This window comes from Chanodichthys erythropterus, chromosome 8 (assembly GCF_024489055.1).
Source record: "Chanodichthys erythropterus isolate Z2021 chromosome 8, ASM2448905v1, whole genome shotgun sequence".
In the NCBI taxonomy this organism is placed as follows: Eukaryota; Metazoa; Chordata; class Actinopteri; order Cypriniformes; family Xenocyprididae; genus Chanodichthys; species Chanodichthys erythropterus.
In genome coordinates this window covers 677,699-701,239 of record NC_090228.1, presented here as the reverse complement: position 1 = coordinate 701,239, position 23,541 = coordinate 677,699, and the positions used below count along the sequence as shown (strand labels likewise).

At 41.2% G+C, this 23,541-nt stretch overlaps 2 protein-coding genes across 13 annotated transcripts in view; one reads left to right on the top strand and one right to left on the bottom strand.

Annotated features, from left to right (window-relative positions):
* Positions 1-95: 95 nt before the first annotated feature.
* Positions 96-13,315, top strand: prr5b (proline rich 5b (renal)). 3 transcript variants are annotated; one of them, XM_067391290.1, is made up of 9 exons: positions 96-730; positions 4,867-4,980; positions 8,230-8,310; positions 8,388-8,436; positions 8,518-8,575; positions 9,099-9,190; positions 9,356-9,496; positions 12,254-12,392; positions 12,816-13,315. In XM_067391290.1, exons 2-9 carry the CDS (start codon positions 4,877-4,879, stop codon positions 13,313-13,315), a joined length of 1,164 nt encoding a protein of 387 aa, XP_067247391.1. In that variant the 5' UTR covers positions 96-730; positions 4,867-4,876. The 3 variants fall into 3 exon arrangements, with proteins under 3 accessions (XP_067247391.1, XP_067247389.1, XP_067247390.1); XM_067391288.1 differs by lacking the exon at positions 96-730 and adding an exon at positions 3,207-4,300 and having other exon boundaries at positions 4,855-4,980; XM_067391289.1 differs by lacking the exon at positions 96-730 and adding an exon at positions 3,208-4,300.
* Positions 13,316-14,702: 1,387 nt separating this feature from the next.
* The window catches only part of phtf2 (putative homeodomain transcription factor 2), a 19,828-nt gene continuing 10,989 nt past the window's right edge, over positions 14,703-23,541 (bottom strand). For 8 of the 10 annotated variants that reach the window (XM_067391278.1, XM_067391281.1, XM_067391277.1 and 5 more), the window contains 15 exons: positions 22,532-22,601; positions 22,263-22,421; positions 21,229-21,397; positions 20,693-20,854; positions 20,148-20,349; positions 19,885-20,058; positions 19,570-19,791; positions 19,122-19,250; positions 18,758-19,027; positions 18,550-18,681; positions 17,800-17,886; positions 17,567-17,722; positions 16,528-16,623; positions 16,325-16,450; positions 14,703-16,241 (listed from right to left, as the gene is read on the bottom strand). In XM_067391278.1, coding sequence (XP_067247379.1) covers positions 16,221-16,241; positions 16,325-16,450; positions 16,528-16,623; positions 17,567-17,722; positions 17,800-17,886; positions 18,550-18,681; positions 18,758-19,027; positions 19,122-19,250; positions 19,570-19,791; positions 19,885-20,058; positions 20,148-20,349; positions 20,693-20,854; positions 21,229-21,397; positions 22,263-22,421; positions 22,532-22,601 — 2,175 coding nt within the window. In that variant the 3' untranslated portion in view covers positions 14,703-16,220. Of the gene's footprint in view, positions 16,242-16,324; positions 16,451-16,527; positions 16,624-17,566; positions 17,723-17,799; positions 17,887-18,051; positions 18,067-18,180; positions 18,682-18,757; positions 19,028-19,121; positions 19,251-19,569; positions 19,792-19,884; positions 20,059-20,147; positions 20,350-20,692; positions 20,855-21,228; positions 21,398-22,262; positions 22,422-22,531; positions 22,602-23,541 lie in introns of those variants that run through there. The other 2 variants (XM_067391285.1, XR_010895641.1) reach the window with 2 other exon arrangements.

Sequence of the window (23,541 nt, the reverse complement as noted above, 5' to 3'; positions counted from 1 at the left end):
GAGAGAGTGGAGATTCACCTTGATTTCATCACACTGTTGTCTTTCTCTCTTGTTTCTCAGTCTCAGACGTTCATCAGTTTGATCAGGAATCTCTTCTGTATTTACAGTATGAATCTGTTCTCTCTCCTGAACCCAAATACACTCACACACACACACACTCTCTCACACACACACAGTTTACAGTTAAACATCATCTTGTGTTCAACAGAAACAGTTTCTGACAGATTCATCATTGATCATCTGCTTCTTCATCCATCCGTTACATTCATTGATATTTCTCATTAGATTGAATTTTTATAGATAAAGATATTTTTCTTGTGCAAAACAAAACCTAGCTTAGCCTTTATAGTTACCTTATAAACCATGTGCGTGCTTTATATAAAAAAAAAAAAGTTGGACTAAAAAAAATAAACAAAATTGGTCGTTTTAATTAAATATCTTGCAAATACTAAGAACATCATTAACGCGCGGGTTGCGTTCCGCCGGTCTCGCGCTTCCCTTGTGCACACGCTCAGATGTGCGCGCGCGCGGCAGAAGAAGACGGACGCGAAACGCGAGACGCGAATCAAACATCGAGAAACTCGATTAAACTCAATGAAACTAAAAATAAAAATAAAGTCATGTGAATATAACACACACTAAGAGAAGTAAACAAAAACTCGACCAAAATAAAACCTAAAGTAAAGAAACGCAGAGATTTACCTCACATCAGCTGCTGAGGAGAGAAACGGTGAGTTTATTCACATTCGAAACGTGTTTTAGTGAATTATTACAGTGTTTTTTATGATATTCCAGCGTTTTCCACTCTTATTGTGTTGAATGTGTTTGTCTTTATGTCCTTGAGAGTTTGACACACCTGGAGCTGCAGGTGATTCGAGTTAATCAGTGATAGAAATGAATGAAACTCGCTGTTAATGAGTCTGTCGCGCGCTCTGTGTGGAACATGGAGAAATATTAAAATATTAAATCAGTTCAGCTGAAGAGAGTCTTAGACCACAGGCCTGAGATCAGACTGAGACATCCACAGTGCAAAGAGTGTGTGTGTGTGAGAGAGAGAGAGAGAGAGAGTGAGTGAGTGAGTGTGTGTGTGTGAGAGAGAGAGAGAGAGAGAGAGAGTGAGTGAGTGAGTGAGTGTGTGTGTGTGAGAGAGAGAGAGAGAGAGAGAGTGAGTGAGTGAGTGTGTGTGTGTGAGAGAGAGAGAGAGAGTGAGTGAGTGTGTGTGTGTGTGTGTATAAAACGCATAAACGTGTTATGATCATCAGTTCATCATTAATATATGAGGCATTTCTCATCTAGGGTCACGTGTATAGAAGCACATTTCCACAAAAGAAAAAAAAAATTGGTAAATAGAAATTCTGACATAAAAAGTTGAAATTGTGAAATAAAATGAGAAATTGACAAACAAGTAAATAAAAAGTTAAAATTAGGAATTTTCTATTTTATAGTTATGACATAAATGTGACTTTTCATCATAAATATGACTTTATGTCAATTTCTGATTTCATAATTATGACAGTATGTCATAATCTGTCTTATGTATTCACTCTCATAATTTATTTGTCATATTTATGATTCATGAAAGCATGATTTTTGTCTAATATGTGTCATATGTTCTCTATGTTTGTCTACGGACTTTTGTTATATTTCCTGTTTTCTGTCCCATGTGCCGTTTTGTAGTCAGTTTGTAGTTTTTCCCTTCACTGTATCTTATCTCGTTCCTCCGTGTGTGTTTACAGATCTTGTGTTTCTTGTTTCCTGTCAGTCGATGTTAATGTTTGTGTAGATGATCCTGTTTCCTGTGATCTCCGTGTTCCTTCGTCATTGGGTTTTGTTTATTTTTGCTTAATAAAACCCCTTGTAAATAGATCTGGGGCCGTATTCACAAAACATCTTAAGGCTAAAAGTAGCTCTTAACTTGCCAATTTAGGAGAAACTCTTAAAAATAATGGGCGTGTCAGTCCTAATTTTAGGAGTCCTGAATTTTTGCTCTAAGAGTATTTCTCAAAGTATTTTAGCGCTAAAACTGTGAAACGTCAGGAGTAGTCAAGAGGACTCCTGAGTCACTAAGACCAAATCACAAACAATCCTAATCCACCCAGAGACACTGAACACCATTGAGGGAATAGCAACAGAGCCTTGGATGCTGAACCTTTTCTTTATAAATGCAATACATAGATGTGAATCTACAATGAGACGCCAAAAAAAAACTTTAACAAATAAATAAATATTGTCTGATTACCTGTGGCAAAGGTTTCACACTTACAAATGATTGAATAGATAAAATATATACAGTACAGTCCAAAAGTTTGGAACCACTAAGATTTTTAATGTTTTTAAAAGAAGTTTCGTCTGCTCACCAAGGCTACATTTATTTAATTAAAAATACAGTAAAAAACAATAATATTGTGAAATATTATTACAATTTAAAATAACTGTGTACTATTTAAATATATTTGACAAAGTAATTTATTCCTGTGATCAAAGCTGAATTTTCAGCATCATTACTCCAGTCTTCCGTGTCACATGATCCTTCAGAAATCATTCTAATATGCTGATCTGCTGCTCAATAAACATTTAATGTGTACAATTGTACAAAATATGTGTGTACAATATTTTTTTTCAGGATTATTTGATGAATAGAAAGTTCAAAAGAACAGAGTTTATCTGAAATCTAATCTTTTGTAACATTATAAATGTCTTTACTGCCACTTTTGATCAATTTAATGCATCCTTGCTGAATAAAAGTATTAATTTCTTTAATTTCTTTTCAAAAAAATAAAAATAAAAATTCTTACTGACCCCAAACTTTTGAACGGTAGTGTATAATGCTACAGAAGCTTTGCATTTCAGATAAATGCTGTTCTTTTGAACTTTCTATTCATCAAGGAATCCTTTCTGGAGCAGCAAATCAGCATATTAGAATGATTTGTGAAGGATCATGTGACACTGAAGACTGGAGTAATGATGCTGAAAATTCAGCTTTGATCACTGGAATAAATTACTTTGTCAAATATATTTAAATAGTACACAGTTATTTTAAATTGTAATAATATTTCACAATATTACTGTTTTTACTGTATTTTTAATTAAATAAATGTAGCCTTGGTGAGCAGACGAAACTTCTTTTAAAAACATTAAAAATCTTAATGGTTCCAAACTTTTGGACTGTACTTTATATATATAATAAGCGTATTTGGCATGCTGTCCAAGGGGATGGAGGGCTCAGAGCTTGGAATTTAGCCCAAACCCAGAGTTCTCCCCGTATCCCCAGCTGACAGTGAGGGACAGGGTGGTGGAGGGATGCAGAAAACTGTCGAAGTAACTATAGGCGAGTCTCTTCTGGGTATATATTCCTCCTCTCGAGCTGATTAGAAAGACCGTTTGAATGTGTTTCTCCCAAACTTTGTTTATAAAACATAATTTATCTCTTGAATTCTGCATTCTCCTGAGAAAAAGACATCCAAGAGGCGGACAATTAACTGTATAAACTAGTTTAATTAGTGACACTTAGCCTACATTTTAAAACCTTTATGGCAACAAAATGGCAACATCATTTTATTTTGACTTTGGCAGCATTTTTATTAAAAAATATTTACTTGAATAGGGAAACATTTGTATTTTAAAGTCTTTATTTTAATGTGGAAACATGACACCTCTTTTTACAATATTTCTATGATTAAATCGCTGACTCCTCCCCATCAGCCAATCACTGTGTGTATTCTGAAGGTCAGCCCCGCCCTTACTCTCAGCTTAAGACTTCAGTCGATTCCTTAGTAAGAGTTGGTCTCAGCAGCTTTGTGAATAGGTTTTAAGAGAAAACTCTTAACTAAAAACTTTTACTGCTATTTAGGAGAACTCTTAGTGGTAAGATCAAATGTTTTGTGAATGCGGCCCCAGATTCTCAGATCATCTCTGCAGCTCCTCATGAGTCACAGACACGCGCTCTTACACGTCATCCAGTAGGCGGCGCCAGAGTCCCGCTTCTGTTCTGTCACTCATCTGTCATTCAGGGTTACAGTCAGACTCTAGTTATATGAATTACAATAGTTTATTACTCTGAGGTTATAGAGAAACACACTCACTCACTCACTCACACACTCTGACCTGTTTACAGCGTGGGGTTAGGGTGTGTGTGTGTGTGTGTGTGTGTGTTCCTCCCTGTCTTTCACTTCCATGATCTGTCCTCCAGCTGCTGACGGATGGTCAGACAGGAAGTACTAGAGCTGCTCATGTTAGTTGAGGAAAGCTGAGCTGAACTAGTCATGGAGTGGGATTATTATGTGCCTGTGCACTTACTAGAGTGAGTACAGACTGTGTGTGCGTGTGTGTGTGTGTGTGCGCGTGTGTGTGTGTGGGGTCATCCGTGTCATTCTCTGCTCTGATGTTTGTCTCAATGATCTCCATGTTTCATGTCTCTCGTATCACGACACTTCCTGCTCACAGGATAAAATCAAATAAATATCTGATGCTGATTGATCTGATGTGTGTCATGTGACCATAGTTCATCTTCACACACTCGTGTCTGTACAGTAACTTTAGTTTACATTTGCTTTACAGTAACCTAAACTTGTATAACTGTTTTACACTTTAATTTTTTTGAAGTGTTTTCACTTCAGCAATAGTGTGTGTGTGTGTGTGTGTGTATCTGTGTGTGTGTGTGTGTGTGTGTGTGTGTGTGTCAGCAGGGAAGTGGTTGATTCGCACACATTGTCTCACTCGGTCCCTCCCTCTAGCCGCTGACAGAGAGACACAATAGAAGTGAGACAGACGACACACACGCTTTCTCTCCTGTATCACTCTAACTGCTGTGTGTGTGTGTGTGTGTGTGTGTGTGTGTGTGTGTGTGATGATGAGGACTCTTCACAGGCTGAAGTTGATGAGTTCTCCCAGTCTGAGTGATTTGGGTCGGTCAGAGAGATCAGCGCTGGACGACAGAAACAACCAGCAGCAGCGAGCGGGAAACAACACCACCTGGATCAGGTACAAACTCTCTCTCTCTCTCTCACACACACACACACACACACACACACACACACACACACACACACATTTTCTTGGCTATGTAAATGGAAGCGTACTGTAGTCGTCATGCTGAAGTTATAAATGCTGTAGACTAATCTACACCAGAGCCCTGGACTGGTTTTATCTTTAGGGTTAAAGTTTAGTTTAAAAGAATCAAGGTATAAATGAAGGACGAAATATATTTACTTGACATATGTACTATTTTCAGAAACATCAATGTCCACAAAAAGAGGTTTTGCTCTTTTTTTGTGGATAAATTTGTACCCAAACTATAGCTAAGAATGTAGAAACAGGACTTTATCCTCAAAAGATGATGAGAACAAATGAGCATTTATACAGCACTTACACACTCTCTCTCACACACACACTTACACACACTCACACACACACGCACACACACACACACACACTCACACACGCACACACACAAAAACACAATCTCTCACATCAGCATCAGTGATATCAAACAGTCATTGTTTACCAGCCACAAGTTTGTGTGTGTGTGTGTGTGTGTGTGTGAGTGTGTGTGTGTGTGTGTGTGTGTGTGTGTGTGTGTGTGTGTGTGTGTGTGTGTGTGTGTGTGTGTGTGTGTGTGTGTGTGTGTGTGTGTGTGAGTGTGAGTGTGTGTGTGTGTGTGTGTGTGTGAGTGTGAGAGTGTGTGTGTAAGAAACAGAGGATTCTCTTCACACACACAAACACACAGACTAATGAGGGCTGATGTGTGTAAGTGTGTGTTGTTTACACACATCATGTGAGCCACACACACACTTTTCACACAACAAACAAACAGAGGAAACTAGTTTTGTAGGAATTTCTCCTCAAAAGATGAGAACAAACAAGCTTTTATACAGTGTGTGTGTGTGTGTGTGTGTGTGTGTGTGTGTAACGTCAACATGAAGCTGTTTGTCTGCGCGCACACACACACACACACACACACATGCTGTGCACTGCAGGATGTAATGTGATTTTATTCCACTTAAGAACAGTGTTATTTACTCACTCATGCACAGGAGAATTATGTGTGTGTGTGTGTGTGTGAGTGTGAGTGTGTGTGTGAGTGTGAGTGTGTGTGTGTGTGAGTGTGTGTGTGTGCATTTGTTTTTTGTGATTTATGAGGACACAAATGTGTATAATGTCATGGGTATTGCACTGTTATAAGTCCTCATATTTAAAACAGCTTTAGACAGACAGTTTCCTGTGACGGTTAGGGTTAGTGTAGGGGGAGAGAAAACACAGTTTGTACAGTATAAAAACCATTAGTATGGAGAGTCCCCACAATTCACAAAAACAAATAGTTGCCGAATACTTTCCTCTCAATAACAAAATAAACAACAAAAAAGAAAGATAACAGCAGTTCAGAAAGCATCTGGTCTCAGTGATGTGGATGTTTGCAGCAGCTCGGAGATTCAGACTCGTTTATTTATACACAAATTATTAATGATCGACCGATGTATCGGTTTACCGATATTTTTCCCGATATTTAAGCAGTATTCCATAATCGGGTATCGGTTTTGTAATATCGGATTCGCCGATTTACGGCGCCATCTTGTGGCCGTTTTGAGACTTCCTCCGTCTGAGGAGATCAGTCAACAACAACTCAGTGCACAGGTAAAGTATATGTTCTACTTGGTTTGCTTTAATTAATCAACTTTATTTAACATAACAGACATGCACAAATGAGATCTGAGACATAAATTCCTGATATAGTTAATTTATGCAGCTTGTTTCTAAACAATTGAGACGAACTCATTGAGTCACGTAGTGTAATTCGTCATGTCCTGCCCCAATAAAGACGTAACTTTACATGAATTAAATAAAACAGACGTGAATGAGTGCATGTTGAAAATAAAAGCGCTGAATTTAATTCTCTATCTGTTGTATTTGCTCACCGTTAGTCTAGAAGAAAACGTTTGTTCATATTGCTTAGCAACTGACGGATGATCAGGAGGCTTAAGCACGGCCACTGAATTAAACTTTTGACAAGATTATCTTGTTTAAACACCCTAGATTATATTATCATTTACTACATAATAATTATTTCGCTAATACACATATAAATATAGCCTACCGCTTTGTGGAAATTAATTATTTATTATCTCCATGCTCGATCGCGGTTGATTAAGTTATAGTCAAACAGCACTTTGTCAGTTGGCATTTCATGATTTAACGTTAGATTAAATTCAGATCATAAAATGCCAACTGGCAAGTGCTGTTTAACTTTATTAGATTATACAATCATTTGATTTACTACATAACCATTATTTAGTTAATACAAATCTAAATAAATGCAGCTCTGTGGAAATTATTTAATATCTCCACACGTGATCGCGGTTGAGTAGCCCAATTTATAGTTTTGTGTAAATGCATAGATAAGTTACAGCACTTTGTCAGAAAGCATTTCATGATCTAGACCGACAAAACATAATAATTAATAACACTAGTTGGAAAATGCAATGATGTATGCCGTTTTGTTTGTTACTTTCCTGACAATGTTATATATTCCAGCTAATATTACATTTACATTTTACATTATATTTACATTACTTTACTGAATACATATTATTCAGTAAAGGTTTTTTTTTTGTATGCAAGGAGGGAGTGATTGTTATAAATAAAATGGTTTGTTCAGCTCATTTGTGTTGTAATAATAGTCAAAAACAGAAGTATAACAGTTAATAAATATTGGTTCTGCATATCGGTTATCGGGTACATAAACATGCAAATAATCGGTATCGGTTATAAAAAATCAATATCGGTCGATCACTACAAATTATTTGATTGTTTATCGCTTTAGAGCAGCAATATTTACAATATGAAACAATAAAAACAGTTCAAATCACAGCTTCAGCTCCACTGTAAAGCATCTGTCAGTGTGTTCGTGTTTCCACTCGCGTCTGACCTCGAACGGAGGAAATGAACCAGAGATTTACACCTCAGAGAAGGCGGAGCCTCAGAGCCACACCCACCAATGGCAGTTCGGAAGAGTTTACTCCATAAATGAACTCCAAATGAACTTCATTTGGCCTGATTTGTTTGAAATGACGTCACACCAGTTCCTTCTTTGATTTCGCTTGAAGTGTATCGCCTTCAGTCTTTCAGCTTCATTTCATGTTTTCATTTTACACACAAACATTCAATGTGCATCGCGGTTTAATCCAGCCTGAACATCACAAACACATGTAACACGTGTGTGTGTGTGTGTGGCAGCATCCATAATGCCGTGATCTCCGTGTTCCAGCGGAGGGATCTGGGAGAGAATGAGCTGTTCGTGCTGAATGAAGGTGTCAGGTGAGTGACCTTCACTAGACACGGTTACACGCTTACGAGGAACGATAACTGCTCAGTTTCTCTCTCTCTCTCTCTAGGCAGCTCCTGAAGACTGAGTTGGGCTCCTTCTTCACAGAGTATCTGCAGGTGATCACATGAGTCTCTTTCAATAATCCACACTAAACGAAGCATCTGTGAACTGAGTTTAATTGTGTTTATGTGTCACAGAATCAGCTGCTGACGAAGGGAATGGTGATTCTTCGAGATAAAATTCGCTTTTATGAAGGTAAGATGTCTGAATCATTTATTCATGAGTGTGATTGTGCGTCTCCATTCGTTAAAAACACGTGTTTAATGGATTTACATTTTTGAGCTGATATGACCTTCAGAAGTATCTGTCGCTTGTCACACTTCTGAATGTCCTTCATCACATCAGCTGTCTGCATCTGAGGGATCTTTTCTCTTGACTGAATGTCTGAATTTAGAGGCTGTATGAAGTCAGTTCTCAGTCCTCCTGTAGAGAATCACATTAACTAGCACCATCATCCACTGCCTAAACACAAACAACACAACATCTTCAACACTATATATGTTGATTTAGCAGATAAGACCTGTCAAATATCTGTCAAAGGGTCAGTGACACATGATTTTATATTTTGAGATCTAATGAAAAACATTGATAAAATAAATAAGCGATTTTTATTGAAAATGTAAAAATGCAGAAAGTTTTTCTGTGATGGTTAGGGTTAGAATTAGTGGCTAAAAGTGTGTGTGTGTGTGTGTGTGTGTGTGTGTGTGTGTGTGCGCAGGTCAGAAGCTGCTGGATTCTCTGGCAGAAACATGGGACTTTTTCTTCTGTGATGTTCTGTCCACACTGCAGGCCATCTTCTACCCCGTGCAGGTACTTCAGCAACACACGCACTGGACACTTTTATTTTGCTGATAGAGCGATTCATTTGCACTGAACTCGTGAATAGTGTGTGTGTATGGATGAACTCATGGTATATTGGAGACTTGTGTGTGTGTGTGTGTGTGTGTGTGTGTGTGTGTGTGTGTGTGTGTTTAGGGGAAGGAGCCGTCCGTCCGTCAGCTGGCTCTGCTGCATTTCAGGAACATCATCACTCTGAACACAAAGCTGGATGATGCTCTGAGTCGCCCGCGCGCCCGTGTGCCGCCCTCCATCATTCAGATGCTGCTCATCCTGCAGGTGTGTGTGTGTGTGTGTGTGTGTGTTACAGAACAGATGGCTCCCATTTCCCAGCCACCCTTCAGAGACTTTTGTGTAAACAACCAGCAACGTCTTATCAGAAATGACTATAGATTTCCTGCGTCGACGCAGAGCTGAAACTGTCAGTTTTAAACGTACAGGAAGGAGTCACATGACAGATGTGTGTGCTTTAGTGTACATGCGTGTGAACTTAGTGTCGTCTGTATGTGTGTTTGCTGTGTGCTCGCATCATCACTGCTGACCTTTAGACTCTGTATGAGTGAAATATATCTACACATGACTGATGTTTTCATGTAAGGTGTGTGTGTTTCTGGTTTGAAGTTGTTTGTGGTCGTATTTCCTGTGTGTCGTTCTGCCTGCTGCATTTTAAAGGGGTCACATCTTTTTTTTTTTCTCTGCGGTCCAGTTGTCAAGGAGTTTTACTCCAAAAATAGTCAAGATTTAGTTTACGTTCAAGCCTCTCTGACCCTTCGATATAACGGGTCAGTCGTCAGGGACAAACACAAGCTCGGCTTCAGTTTCAGTGTGTTTGACTCCAATAGATCAAGGAATATTTATGGCCTTTAAAGATGTGATTGTTATGCTGAACATATTCAAAATTATAAAAATGCACTAACTACAGCTAAATCCGATTACTACTCTAATGAAATTGGAGCTAGCAATGGGAACTCTAGGTCTCTTTTCTTGGTGGTAAACAATATTCTGAAACCACCTGATTCTTTTCCATCTGATATGTATTCCACTGACTTATGTGATCGCTTTTTTGACTTTTTTTACATCTAAGGTTGAAAAGGTACATCGGCAATTACTTGTTGGTACTCTTGTCAGTCTATCACTCACACGCCCCCCCACTCTGTTTTTTCTAACCCTACACTGCCAACTATTTCAGAGATAGAAGGTCTGATAGGTAAATCTAAATCTTCGACTTGTCAGTTAGACCCTCTACCATCTCCTTTAGTAAAAGCTTGTTTACCAGCCCTTTTGCCGTTGATTACTAACATTGTTCATGCTTCACTTGGTTCTGGTTTTGTATCTCCATCTCTTAAATCTGCTATTATTACACCTATACTTAAGAAACCAGGGGGTTATCCATATGATTTTGAAAATTATCGTCCAATTTCAAATTTACCATTCATCTCCAAGGTAATTGAAAAGTGTATTGCAATTCAAATTCATGAACATTTGTCCAATAATAACTTGTATGAACAATTCCAATCTGGTTTTCGTCCTGAAACTGCTCTTGTCAGAATAACCAATGATCTACTGTTGGCAGCTGACTCTGGGCTTTTAACTATACTTGTCCTTCTTGACTTGAGCGCTGCCTTTGATACTGTCTCACATTACATACTTCTTGACAGATTAGTTTCCATTGGTATTACTGGCACTGCTCTGTCTTGGTTTAGTTCATATCTATCTGGACGCAGTCAGCGTATTCAATTAAAAGGTTTTAGTTCAAGACTATCTACAGTCACCACTGGTGTTCCCCAGGGTTCTGTTTTGGGCCCGCCTCTCTTCATTATATATATGCTCCCTCTTGGTGATATTTTAAGAAAATATGGTATTAATTTTCACTGTTACGCGGATGACACCCAACTTTACCTGTCTGCCAAACCTACCGGTTCTTTTCCTCCGCCATCTTTGTCAAGCTGTTTAGCTGAAATAAAAGACTGGCTTTCAGCGAACTTCTTGAAATTAAATGGCAATAAAACTGAGGCTCTGCTTGTTGGCACTAGATCTGTTGTGTCTAAATCTACTTGTTTCTCTTTACACATTGACAATACTGCAATCTGTCCTTCCTCTCAGGTTCAAAGTTTGGGTGTCATCATCGATAGCACACTATCTTTTGAAGCTCAGATTAATAATATCACACGGATTGCATACTTCCATTTGCTTAATATTAATCGTCTACGTCCATTTCTTTCAAATAATAATACTGCAGTTCTCATTCACGCACTAGTCACCTCACCTATAGACTACTGCAATGCTCTTCTCACAGGTATTCCCTCCAAATTGCTGCATAAGCTTCAACTGGTTCAGAATTCTGCAGCTCGTGTTCTTTCTAGAAAACAGCTTCATCACATCATATTTCTCCAGTTCTCCAGCAATTGCACTGGCTTCCAGTAAAATATAGAGTTGAATTCAAAATCTTGCTACTCACTTATAAGGCACTTCATAATCTTGCACCACAATACCTTGCTCAACTTCTCCAGGTTTACACTCCTTCACGTGCACTTAGATCTTCATCTTCAATTTCTCTCAGATTCGAGTTACTACTATGGGTGCCAGATCTTTTATCGATGTTGCCCTCGCCTATGGAACTCTCTTCCCCTCGATGTTCGCAACAGCGAGTGCTTGTTGACTTTTAAAACGCGTCTTAAGACATATCTTTTTATACAGGCTTTTTTATAGCATGTTTTATTGAGACTTAAATGCACCTTATATGTATATGCTGTTTGTTTGTTTGTTGTATGTTTCTGTCTTATGCAGTGACCTGTATATTGCTTGTAAGCTGACCTTGGGTGTTCTGAAAGGCACCATGAAATAAAATGCATTATTATTGTATTATTATCATGGTAAATCACAGCTACGAGTTTTCTGGGAGAAAATGTGAGGGATGTTTGGGAAATGGATGCTTCAAAGATTCATTCTGAAGACGATTCTTCTGATCAGTCCTAATGAAGAGAGTCGTTTCAGTCATGTGATTCAGCTGATGTGGTTCTGTGTGTCGTGTCGCAGGGGGTTCACGAGTCTAAAGGCGTGTCGAACGATTACTTGAAGCTGGAGTCTCTGGTGCAGAAGGTGGTGTCGCCGTATCTGGGAACACACGGGCTTTTCTCCAGCGACGGCTCCATCACGCAGTCCTCGTGTGTGCTGGGTGAGCAGATTCTCCTCATTAAACGCACACTTACACTCTTAAAGTTCACCCAGAAATGAAAATTTTGTCATCATCTGCTCTCCCTCACGTTTTTCCTAACCTGCATGAGTTTCTGAACACACAAAATAAGATATTTTAAAGAATGTTTGTAGCCAGACAGCTGATGGACCCCATTGACTTGACTTTTTTTCCCACCGTGGAACTGTCCAGTTACCAGCATTCTTTAAAATGTCTTCTTTTGTGTTCTGAAGATGAAAGTCTTACGGGTTTGAACGACATGAGGGAGAGTAAATGATGACAGAATTTACATTTTTGGGTGAACGATTCCTTTAAGAACCGATCACTGAAAGGTTCTTGTGGGACCAGCACCGCTGAGGAACCCTGTATCTTTAAGAGCGTGGCTCAGTTGTTTGTTCTTCTCAGAGAAGCGGCTCTTGAGGCGATGGCCGCGCTCCAGCGACTCTCCAGCGAAGAACCTCGTGGTTCGCTCGAAGAGCTACAACATCCCCATGCTGACGCCGGTGGCCGAATACGACCCCGAGAGCATCGCGGCGGCCGGCGTGGGAATCCGTCGCCATTCTGTATGTCAGATGACCTCCTTCGCAGAAGAGCCCGGGTTCACAGAGGCGCCGCCCAGCCCGCCGACGGACGTCTGTCAAGATCCGGGCCATGACGGACGGGTGGAGCGCCAGCCGTCTCCTCCGTCTCCACCCATATTCCCAGAGCTCGGCTCCGGCGGCGGACAGGAGGCGGGATCGGAGCGGGTCGCTTCCTCCCTCCCGAGCTGCTCCTCCAGTCCAGAGACCATCGTGGATCAGATCCTGGAGTCTCTGGACTCGGACACCGAGGGAATATTCATCGACTTCCGCCGACAGCGTTCCAGCTCGTCTGATTTCAGCCGGGAGAGTGAGAGCGTGGCGTGACCCTTGACCTCCTGACAACACGCCACTGAAGAAAGTTTGTTGAATTATGGGCCCTTGTTTCTTGAGTGTGTTCAGAATAGCAGACTACCATACTACTGTAGTTCTGCCGTCTCACTCGTGTTGTGTCCAGGTCATTTTGATCCGGAGAGGATTTTCTCAGTTTTGGAGTGAATTTTTTCACTGGAGCTTATTGACCTCCAAGAACTGAGGCGCGTGAGCTCACTCGATCAGTCAGATCCAAGAAGAAACACAAAACCTGTGCTAACCGAAAGAAAACAAGTTGATTTGGCGAACACACATCATAATCAGAGATTTATAAGCAATTTTTTGTAGGCCAGTCATTTTTGACCCGGAACACCACAAGTGTTACAAGGTGGAAGAAACACCCCAAAAAAAGTAAAAATTAATAATAATAAAAAAAGATCAAGATTGTTTTGGGAAGTTTGTTATAGTGTAGTTTTTAGTCCAAATCAATAACATTAACAGATCCTCCTGTGTGACGATTTTCCACTAAATTTGATTAATTGTGACTCTTGTATTTCCAAGATGATGAAAGACTCTAAAGTTCACGGATCTAATGAACTAATGAACACAATTGTAACGATTCAAAAAGTTCAATATTTATGGGATTAAATAATTATAAATAATTGTATTCAATGGCACTAGTCTTAAAGTATTTTCTTCATATTTATGACTTCAGAAAGACAAGAATACAGTCAGTAACAAGAATGAAAAACAGAAATTTGAAGCAATAAAGGGAACAAAGTTTTTCTAGAATGTCATTAAAGCTGCTGACGTTGTCCAGACGAGAGCAGGGATTTCTTCTTTTCCCTGTTGAGATTTATTCTGTCATCATTTACTGTATGTTTGTATAATTTTAGTGTTTTGATGTCGCTAGCACAGCATCAGTATGCTAGTTCTCCATTCTGAACACGTCTTTCATTAATATTCTTGTTTGTTGTTTTTGAGTTTCTCATGGAACAAGGTACGAACCTCATGAATAGATTTAACAGGGTTTTGTTTTTGTTTTTTTGCAAAAGTAATATTAATTTTTAAAGACCATTTAAAAACCATTGCAGGGTTAATCATTGGAAAATTCATTTCATTCATGGATTCTGCAGCATGATTTTTTCATCAGTTTGTAAACAATATGAAAGTTCTTGAAAACGTTCACAGTCGTGGATGTTTTGAAATGACCCTGCCTTAGATTTTACTGTGCAGATTACTATTTTTATTGCAATTGTAATTTTAAGTAAAAGACTATTTTACTGGTGATTTGACCAAGTTTGTCCTTTTTTTCCGCTTCATGTTGGAGTGATGTAGATCAGTGCTTAAGAGCCGAGGCTGGAGTTTCTGCTCAGGAGCCGGTAGAGTCCAGCTGAGATTCTGCTCAGGTCAGTCCAGATGATTTCAGGCAGTCATGCACTAGTTGACACACAAGCAGGCGTTCAGTTTCTAACTGATGTGTGGGTGAACAGGAAACAATAGCCGTTCTATTAGACTCCTTCGAGCCCAACATCTGATCTACATGGACACTTCGAGGAACATTCATTTATGGGTAGATCTTCATCTGAAACGTTCAGTTCTTCATTATACATGCAGTTTTTATGAGCCGAGCTCATGTTCACGGATAGTCATAAACAGCAGGAGTGTTTCAGGGAACTGGGTTGTTGAAAGTTAGTGAAAAAGCTTAACTAACCCTAACCCATTATATTTATTTTTGATTTGAGTGTATATTAGTATGGATCGCAGCACATTCCTGGTCAGTTAGCAGATGGTTGAAGCACCTGATCAGTTTTTAGCTCCTAAAGAAGTTTGAACACAACAGACACTTTTCATGAGAGGTTTATTTGTACAGTAAGTGACGCCAGAGTCTCGTGAAATCTGGCTGTACCTTCATACAATCAGTGGAAAACTGAGAAAAGAAACCGTGCCGCCAAACGTCTGACATTCATAGAAACTAGAAACAGAAGATTCTCTGAAAAGCAAACAAGACATTCAATTTCTCCATTTCCTCAAATAGTGTTTCTTTGTAACAGAACATTTTCCCTCCATGAACAGAAATATGGATCTATATGAATCAAACCCAAAACAGGCAAAAATAAAATCACAACAAAAAAACTAAAGAAAGTAACTCTGTCTGTCCTCTTTACAAACCAGAGTTCAGAGAGTCTCTAATACATTCATGTCCAGCAAAAAACAGACAAACACGAAAATAAACACTTTGGTCGTTACACTGTCTGTCCCAAACAAAACACAATGTCTAAACGCTTTTGACTTTGAAACATGTAACATTTTCTGCTGTAAAGTGCACATCTTGAGGCTTTCCAAACTGCTGACACACACACACACTCGAGTGTGTTACTGCAGACTCCGTGTGATCAGACGCAGCAATGTTCGTTTTAACGGACACTTGAATATAAAACACGGAGCAAAGCTGAAAAACTCAACTGAGCTTCTGCAAACCAGATTCAACAAACATCACCAAATGAAAATTCACACGCACACATAAACACGTGTGTGTGTGTGTACGTCAGTTTCATCCGTTCATCACATCCTGATGGGTGTTTTTCTCTTCAAACTCTCGGTTTCAGTAACGCACAGCAGTCTGAAATATCACCGACTGCGAAACACGAGCACAACTGCTGCAGCTTTCCTATGAGAACGTCACATCCCGAGCTAAAATAATACTTAAAACAATTGTAACAGCTAAAACAAATACTTGAGAATAAAAAAGAAACACTGAAAGGGTAAAATAAATAGCTGAATTGCACAAGCACTCTGATATGACCTAACAGGGTCAAGAGTTCATGGTCAGGAAGCCCCTGTCGCGGGGAAACGGCGCCACCGTGTGTCGGACACGAACAGCGTCGCCTCGGGAAGCTGGAATCGCTCAGATTCTCCGTCATGACTTGATCTTCCACAGCTGTGAATGAAACACACAAACGGTCAATGAAGTGGCAGCATTCACAGAGACGCACAGAAGCGATGCGCGGCGTCGGCTCTGACCTTCAGGTTGAAGCCCAGCAGGTCACTGATGACCCCCGACACGGCCGACAGGATGACCACCTGAGTGATGTTGTACAGCAGAGGGTTCATGGTCAGACCGTACAGTCGAAACGGAGCGTCCAACTCCTGTGGGACACAAACGCAGTCAGCGGCGCGCTTCAGTGCCGTTACGATCGCGTTCGCGCGTGTTTTATTCTGCTCACCTTCAGTAATTTGGTGGCCAGTTTGAGGACGTTGTTGACCAGAGTTAGTTCTTCTTTCTTATTTGGTTTCTTCTCCATTTTCAAGTACAAATTAATCTGAAATAGAGAAACACAGATTAGGCTCTGCGATATGTGTGTGTTTTTATAATCACTGTAAAATATTATGCAATTGATTTAAGTACAATAAAAAATAAAAAAAATCAGGCATTTTGTGTCAAAGTTTGGAATAATTAAGATTTCATAATGTTTTTGAAAAGTCTCTTCTGCTCATGAAGGGATTTGTTTGATTGGAAATACAATAAAAACAGTGAAATATATTATGAAATAATGTGAATATAATAATAATAGTGAAATAATATATGCTTCATATTTTGTGGAATCTGATGTTTGTTTTTATCTTTCAGGATTCTTTGAATAGAAAGTTCAAAAAGAACAGCATAAAATTGAAACAATCTTTTGTAACATTATAAATGTCTTTACTGTCACTTTTGATCAATTTAATGCGTCCTTGATGAAGAAAAAAGTATTAATTCATATACAGTAGTCAACATTTGAAGTGGACCAAAACCTTTCATCAAAGTTCTTCTTAGGACAACTTCAGTTTTTATGACAACTTTGAACTTTTCTGATCCACTTCAAATGTTGACTACCGTATATTTTGTAAAAAATAAAAATCTAACTGCCAAATTTTTGAATTATAATGTATGACAGTTTCCACAGAAATCTGAACTGTTTTCATCATTGATAATAGTCATAAATGTTTCTTGAGCATCAAATCATCATATTAGAATGATTTCTGAAGGATCATGTGACACTGAAGACTGGAGTAATGATGCTGAAAATTCACAGGAATAAATTACACTTTACTATATATTCACATAGAAAACAGCTGATTTACATTGTAATAATATTTCACTGTTTTACTGTATTTTTGATCAAATAACTGCAGCTTTAGTGAGCAGAAGAGACTCTTTCAAACACAGTAAAACATCTTAATGATTCTAAATTCAACAGTCAGACGCGGCCTGATGCAGCGCACCTGTTCTGTCAGTAAGATGGAGGTGTTGCTGTATTTCTTGCTGGTCTCGGAGCCCAGCGTGACGAACCGCAGCAGGTACAGCGAGAGCGACGCGCACCAGATCACCAGCTCCCAATTATAATGAAACTCCAGGAACGTCTCGTGAACGTGAAGCAGCTGCAGGACAAACTCTGATCAGCATTGGAAACATGTCAGTCGTGGTACAAACACATGGAGCTCGTCCAGCGACTGACCTGAGCACAGCAGATGAAAACCACCGAGAGCGTGAGAAGAAACGCAGAGGAGACGATCACGTCCACAGAGCGCTGAGGGCCGCGCCGCTGCAGAGAGAGAGACGGGACTGAGCTAATGCTGCTTCAGACTGGAAATCATTCCACTAGCCATGTTTCCATCCACCTGTTTTCATGTGAATTTTTGAATATGGCAGGATATTCATGCCAAGATGCACAAAATGCATGTGCATTTGAACTTACTCACCTGAAGCAGATCAGTTTTTTTATCTGATAAGAAAACATGCACAAAGTAAGATGGAAACACATTTACCACATAAATCCCTCAAAACCTCATGTGACGTGATTGTGAAGCAGAGGTTGTGATTGAATAACTGGACTAACCAGTGGACCAATCACATCGCAGCATCTCAAATGTTGGTTTGGTGGTTCTGAGTCAAAGTCTGTCATCAGAATGATTTGGTTTAATTCCTCCAGGAGTTGTGTTCCCAAACACCAGCATCCGAACGCAAGATCACATGACTCATTTATGATGGAGGAAAAAAGAGCTCGATTGCACAAATTAAATTTTTATTACTGATATTTTGCACCAGTTTCCCAGGAAGTGATGATTTTGTTCTCTTGAACACATGGGATGGAAATGCTGTTTTATGCCATACTCCAATTTTGTGCACAAATGAAATTCGCACCTTTGGATGGAAACAATTGGATGTCATCAGTGTCTCATAAAGGGCAAAACTCAAGCTTTTGTACCTTCAGGTAAGAACGCAGCGACAGCCACATCTTGATGTTCTGCACCTTCTTCAGACGGAAATGAGGGACTTCAGATTTTCTGGCTCTCCGCGCCGACGTCAGGTGACCAAACAGCTTCGCGAACAACAGCCGCTGAAAAACAGAGAAATCAGAGAGTCAAAGAAACGCGGCGAGACGCTGTGAAGGAAAGCTGTGGGTTCAGACTCACCTGCTTGTACGTTCTCTCGGCGACACTGAGCAGGAAGAAGAACAGCCAGATGAGACACACGCGCACCACGAAGCTCACGCTCACCATGCCGATCACCAGGATGTCGGTGGAGCCGATGGCGATGGACAGGATCTCGCCGGCCGAGAGAGACGCCAGCTGCTCCAGGTCTTTGTACTGGAACAGTCTAAACGCAAATGGAGTCAAACCCAGCGTCACGGACACCAGATACCCAAATATCTGATAGCCAATCCCTGGAGTGTAGAGATTCACCTGCGGGCCGAGAGAAGACGCCGTCACACGGCTTTGTTTAATCATGCATGTCTGTCAGCTCACTGCACTCAAACTTCATCTGATTCAAACTCACTCGGTTCATGATCATGCCGCTGATCTCCAGCACAGACATGTCCGCTTTCTTGCACTCGTTTCCTTCCCACACGATGGCGCTGACGCGCTCCAGGCCCGGGTTGGAGCTGTGAAGCCACGGCACATGACCCTTCAGACACAAACATATCAACCACGTTTACTGCAACACGTCTAAATCAGCGACGCTTCAGGTGACGGACAGCTGCGCCGCTACAAATCAAGTCAAGTCCCCATTATTTATGCAGCGCTTTTTCCAGTGCAAATGAAATACAGCATGAATGTACAGATGAAGAGATTGTTCAAGAGATTCTGTCCCTCCATTCAGTCGCTCTAAAACATTCATGAAGAGACACGACTGCTTTATGATCAGCAGATTCAAAGGCTCACGCACCACCGAGCACGAGACGGAGCGAACACGGAAAACCAAGTACACCTGTGCCTCAACGCACCTGATGAAACGGGTCGTCCCTGAACTCTTTCTTGGAGGCGGAACAGACCGCAGATCCGTCGGCGTCCGTCTCACTGGTGCAGGACGAGTGGCACTCGGCGCAGTGCAGGAAATCTTCCCACAGCACGTCCTCCGTCTCCGACTCGTGCCGCGTGCTCTCCGAGTCCTGCGTCCGTGAGCTGGAGCAGCGGGAACTGCAGCTTGTGCCGGATTTGAGCGTCTCCTGAGACGAGAGAAGACAAATAAAGGAGGCTGTGCTTTTATGGAAACACTGTGTGTGTGCGTGTGTGTGTGCGTGTGTGTGCGCGTGTGTTACCTCAGCAGTGTAGTGCTTCTTGTAGTGCGGTGTTTTTCTGTTGCGCAGTGTGCAGTCGCTGTTCTTGCGCTCCGTTCCCCTTCGGAGGGCGCTGTAGTTCTCTGGATCTTCTTCACTGGACGCTTCATCCGACATGTTCTCCACACCGCGAGGAGCCGCGGCCTCAGGCAGACACTAACAAGCACAAAACAGGCGTCGGTCACGGCTCTGCGTACATTCACACTCATTCATTCATTCATTCGGCGGGTCTGAGGCGGGCGTACCTTCCCTGCGGGCGGCAGGATCAGGGTGTTCCTGGTGTGCGGGACGGTCCAGTGCGGCTCTTCGGAGCGCAGCAGCTCGCAGTGCGGCTCGTGCAGCTGTAAACCCTCCTCGCTGCTTTTGCTGGTGATGCGTCCATCCAGAGACACGTATCCGTTGTCCGTCTCAGTGGACTTATCGATTGACAGCTTGGACTTTTTAGACCTGATGGGATGAGAACGGGTTCGACTGAAGCATGTGCAGCTGATTCTGTTCCCAGCGTGTGGAAGCGCGACTCTAGTCCTCAATGAATCTTGGCGGTAGGGAGTGAACTGGTTTCTAGAGACAGTGACATTTGTGCTTTTGGGAAAAGTGCTGCACGGAGCAAATGGAATAAATTGGCTACAAAATCCCTAGTGAGCAACACTATGACAAAACCTCTGGAAAACAAAGTCCTCAATTCAGATGTAAAATTTGATCAAGGTGACAGATGGTTTTAGGAAAGGGATGTTGTAGCCAGGAAAAGATTCTAAGAGGAAATAAGAAAGAGAGAGAGAGAAATACACACCCCGCTTTAAAGATATCATGCCAGAACTCTCTGAAGAAGGCGACGAGGCCGCGTGAGCCGGCAGACAGCGAGCCCTGCGGCGCCCCCTCCTGCGTGTTATCGGTAGTGCTAGAGCCGTCGCCTTCTCTATGAATGTCCAAATGAGCGGCTTTCCTCAACTTCCTTTAGCGAGAGACAGTAAAAGTGCAGAATACTTAGAAAAGTCAAAACAGGGCGAACTTTGGCCTCAAAAGATCAGGGCGCTTGATTCCCAAAGTCAAGAGGAGAAGCCTGAAAGAGACGCCGACTTAGCGAGATGATGCAACTGAGCATTAAATGATTCATTTTGATTGAAGATTAAGTGAATTCATTTCTATTCATGCTTCTGGAATATGATCATTTGTGCTTGTATTGGCATTTATTTAAATGATGCGCCGACACGATTTTCATGAATTCAGCAGCATCATCTCAACTGATTTCACTGTCTGACCTCTGGCTTCAAAAGAAAACATACAGGAGCATTAAAGACGCTTCTGCTGAAGAGAGGAGAGTCTGACCTGCGCCGCTTCCCGCTGCTGCTTCCGCCGCTGGATTTGGGAGTGTGTGTGGAGACGATCTGGCAGTGAACGGTTCCTAACAGCAGCATCAGCCAGATGGCGCCAAACACCTCTGTGACGGGGACGCTGTGAGTACTGGAGACGCTGAAGAACAGCAGCGCCGCGACCACTGCAGCACACACACACACACACACACACACACATGAAGAGAACACGAATAATCCAGTTCAGCTATCATATAACTATATATCGTCAGGACAGTAAAATAAACGTAGCTATTAAAGGGGACATGAAACACTAGATGTATTTTGGATCATTTACACTTATTCCCACTCTAAATATTCTTACAGCTTTAACACTGTCAGTGAAGCTGGATTAAAATATTAGTCATTTCAAAATAATAGAAGTTTCATGTTTCCATCTTGTCCCTTACAGAAAATGTGACGTGATGATTATGAAGTTGGTTTCCTTGGACGTCCTACACTAGTTCACATTAGTGATAACACTAACAATGACTGATTGATATATGATCAACTGATTTAATTTAGTCTTTTATACACGTATGAAAATGGAAAAGCAGCATAACATCCTCAAAAAAAACACAAGCAAGATAAAATAAGAAACAGCCCAGACGGCAGTGAATACGGCTTCACTTCAACAGTGACAAACATGGTTTACTGCTGATTTTAAGATTTCCATCAAATGTACTATCTTGGATTAGATCACGAACACCTTGTTCTCTTTAATAACCTATAAAAACAAAAGCTCCACCCAGATTCATTTACACACAAAAACAAACGACAGCGACCTCACTGACGTGAGACAGGTTTTCTGAACACACCACATGTTAATCACAGGCGTTGACACACACACACACACACACACCTGACCAAAATAGACATCACAATGCAGTCATTCTGCCTGGCGTTTGTCTCATCTCTACACAGAGACGTCACTCAGAGTAATTAACGCCACACCCCATATCTGTCAACAGTCCCATGACATCGAACGACAGTATCTGAAGCAACGCTCACCCTGCAGCAGGTAGAGAGACAGCAGCAGGTAGAAGATGGCTCTCGACGTCACCTGAATCCACCAGCGGAAGAAGAAGGGGAAGAAAACAACCCTGACGATGCCCTTCCGGGTCAGAGCGGTCCACGGGCTCTCGGGCTTCGCTTTAGCAAACGCAGAACCTGACGAATAAAACAAGACTGGTCACGACCCATGATGACCTCGTTGACCTGTGAAACAGGACTGAAAGAAATATGAAATCAAATCAGACGTCAACGTGTGCGTCACTGACCTCTGACCAGATCCACGTCGATCAGGTCCGGCTTCACGTGACCCGTCTTCTTCGGCTTGTTCCTCAGACCCTACAGACAGACAGACTGACGCTCATCAGAGAGAGATTGACACGCCGTCCTCTTCAGCAGGTCATCATGCGTGTCGGCACGTGTCATGTGAGTTTAATTAGTGAATTCATGAGCAGAGCGCAATAAAACACCAACGTTCAGCAGCTCTTTCAGTCACACTCACATATGACGGATTATTAGGAGTTTAGAACTGGATTTTCTTTATATGAAGAGCTCAAAACAAACCAAAACAACAAACTCAATGTTAATGATCTCGAGCGACCTCCAAGCGATGCGTGACGTGCTGGATTAAGGGTTCAGAGCTGCTGTTCCACGCCTTCATCACGGTCACCAGAGATCAGTGTAACGCGGCCCTTCTTCTGCTGATAACCAGCTGTAAACACTCAACGACAACAACAGACATTCAAACTGATGGTTACTGATCTAAAGATCACACTACATTTCTTCTGCCCCCCCTTCCTTCAGACCATGTGATCTTCCCCTGACAAAGAACAAGTTAAAGTCAGTCTGGTGAGCGGCTCGTAGTGCTCAGACACACGGCGCTTCTCCGAAACCATCCCTCTCTCCTATCCAGTCTTTATTCTATCAAAATAAAAGGCAGAAACACCAAAATATCACTTAAAAAAGAATGAGTTCAAAACTTCAAATACAAAAGCAATAGTGCTGAAAAGCCAATATACTTTTTTTTTTTTTATCTGTTCTTTAAAAACTATAACTGATTCAGGCCTGACTTTATTAAAAATCTTTTTGATTTCCTCTATCCAATAAAATAAGATTCAGAGACGCTCACATACGCCGCTGACGGCAGGTTCACAATCGCTTCAATCATGTTTTCTCGAGTCATCATGACATCATAGTCATGACACAAATAAAAGAAATCATTATGAAAGGGATCGTTCAGAGCTGCAGTACAGATTACCCAGATAACCCTAACCTCTAC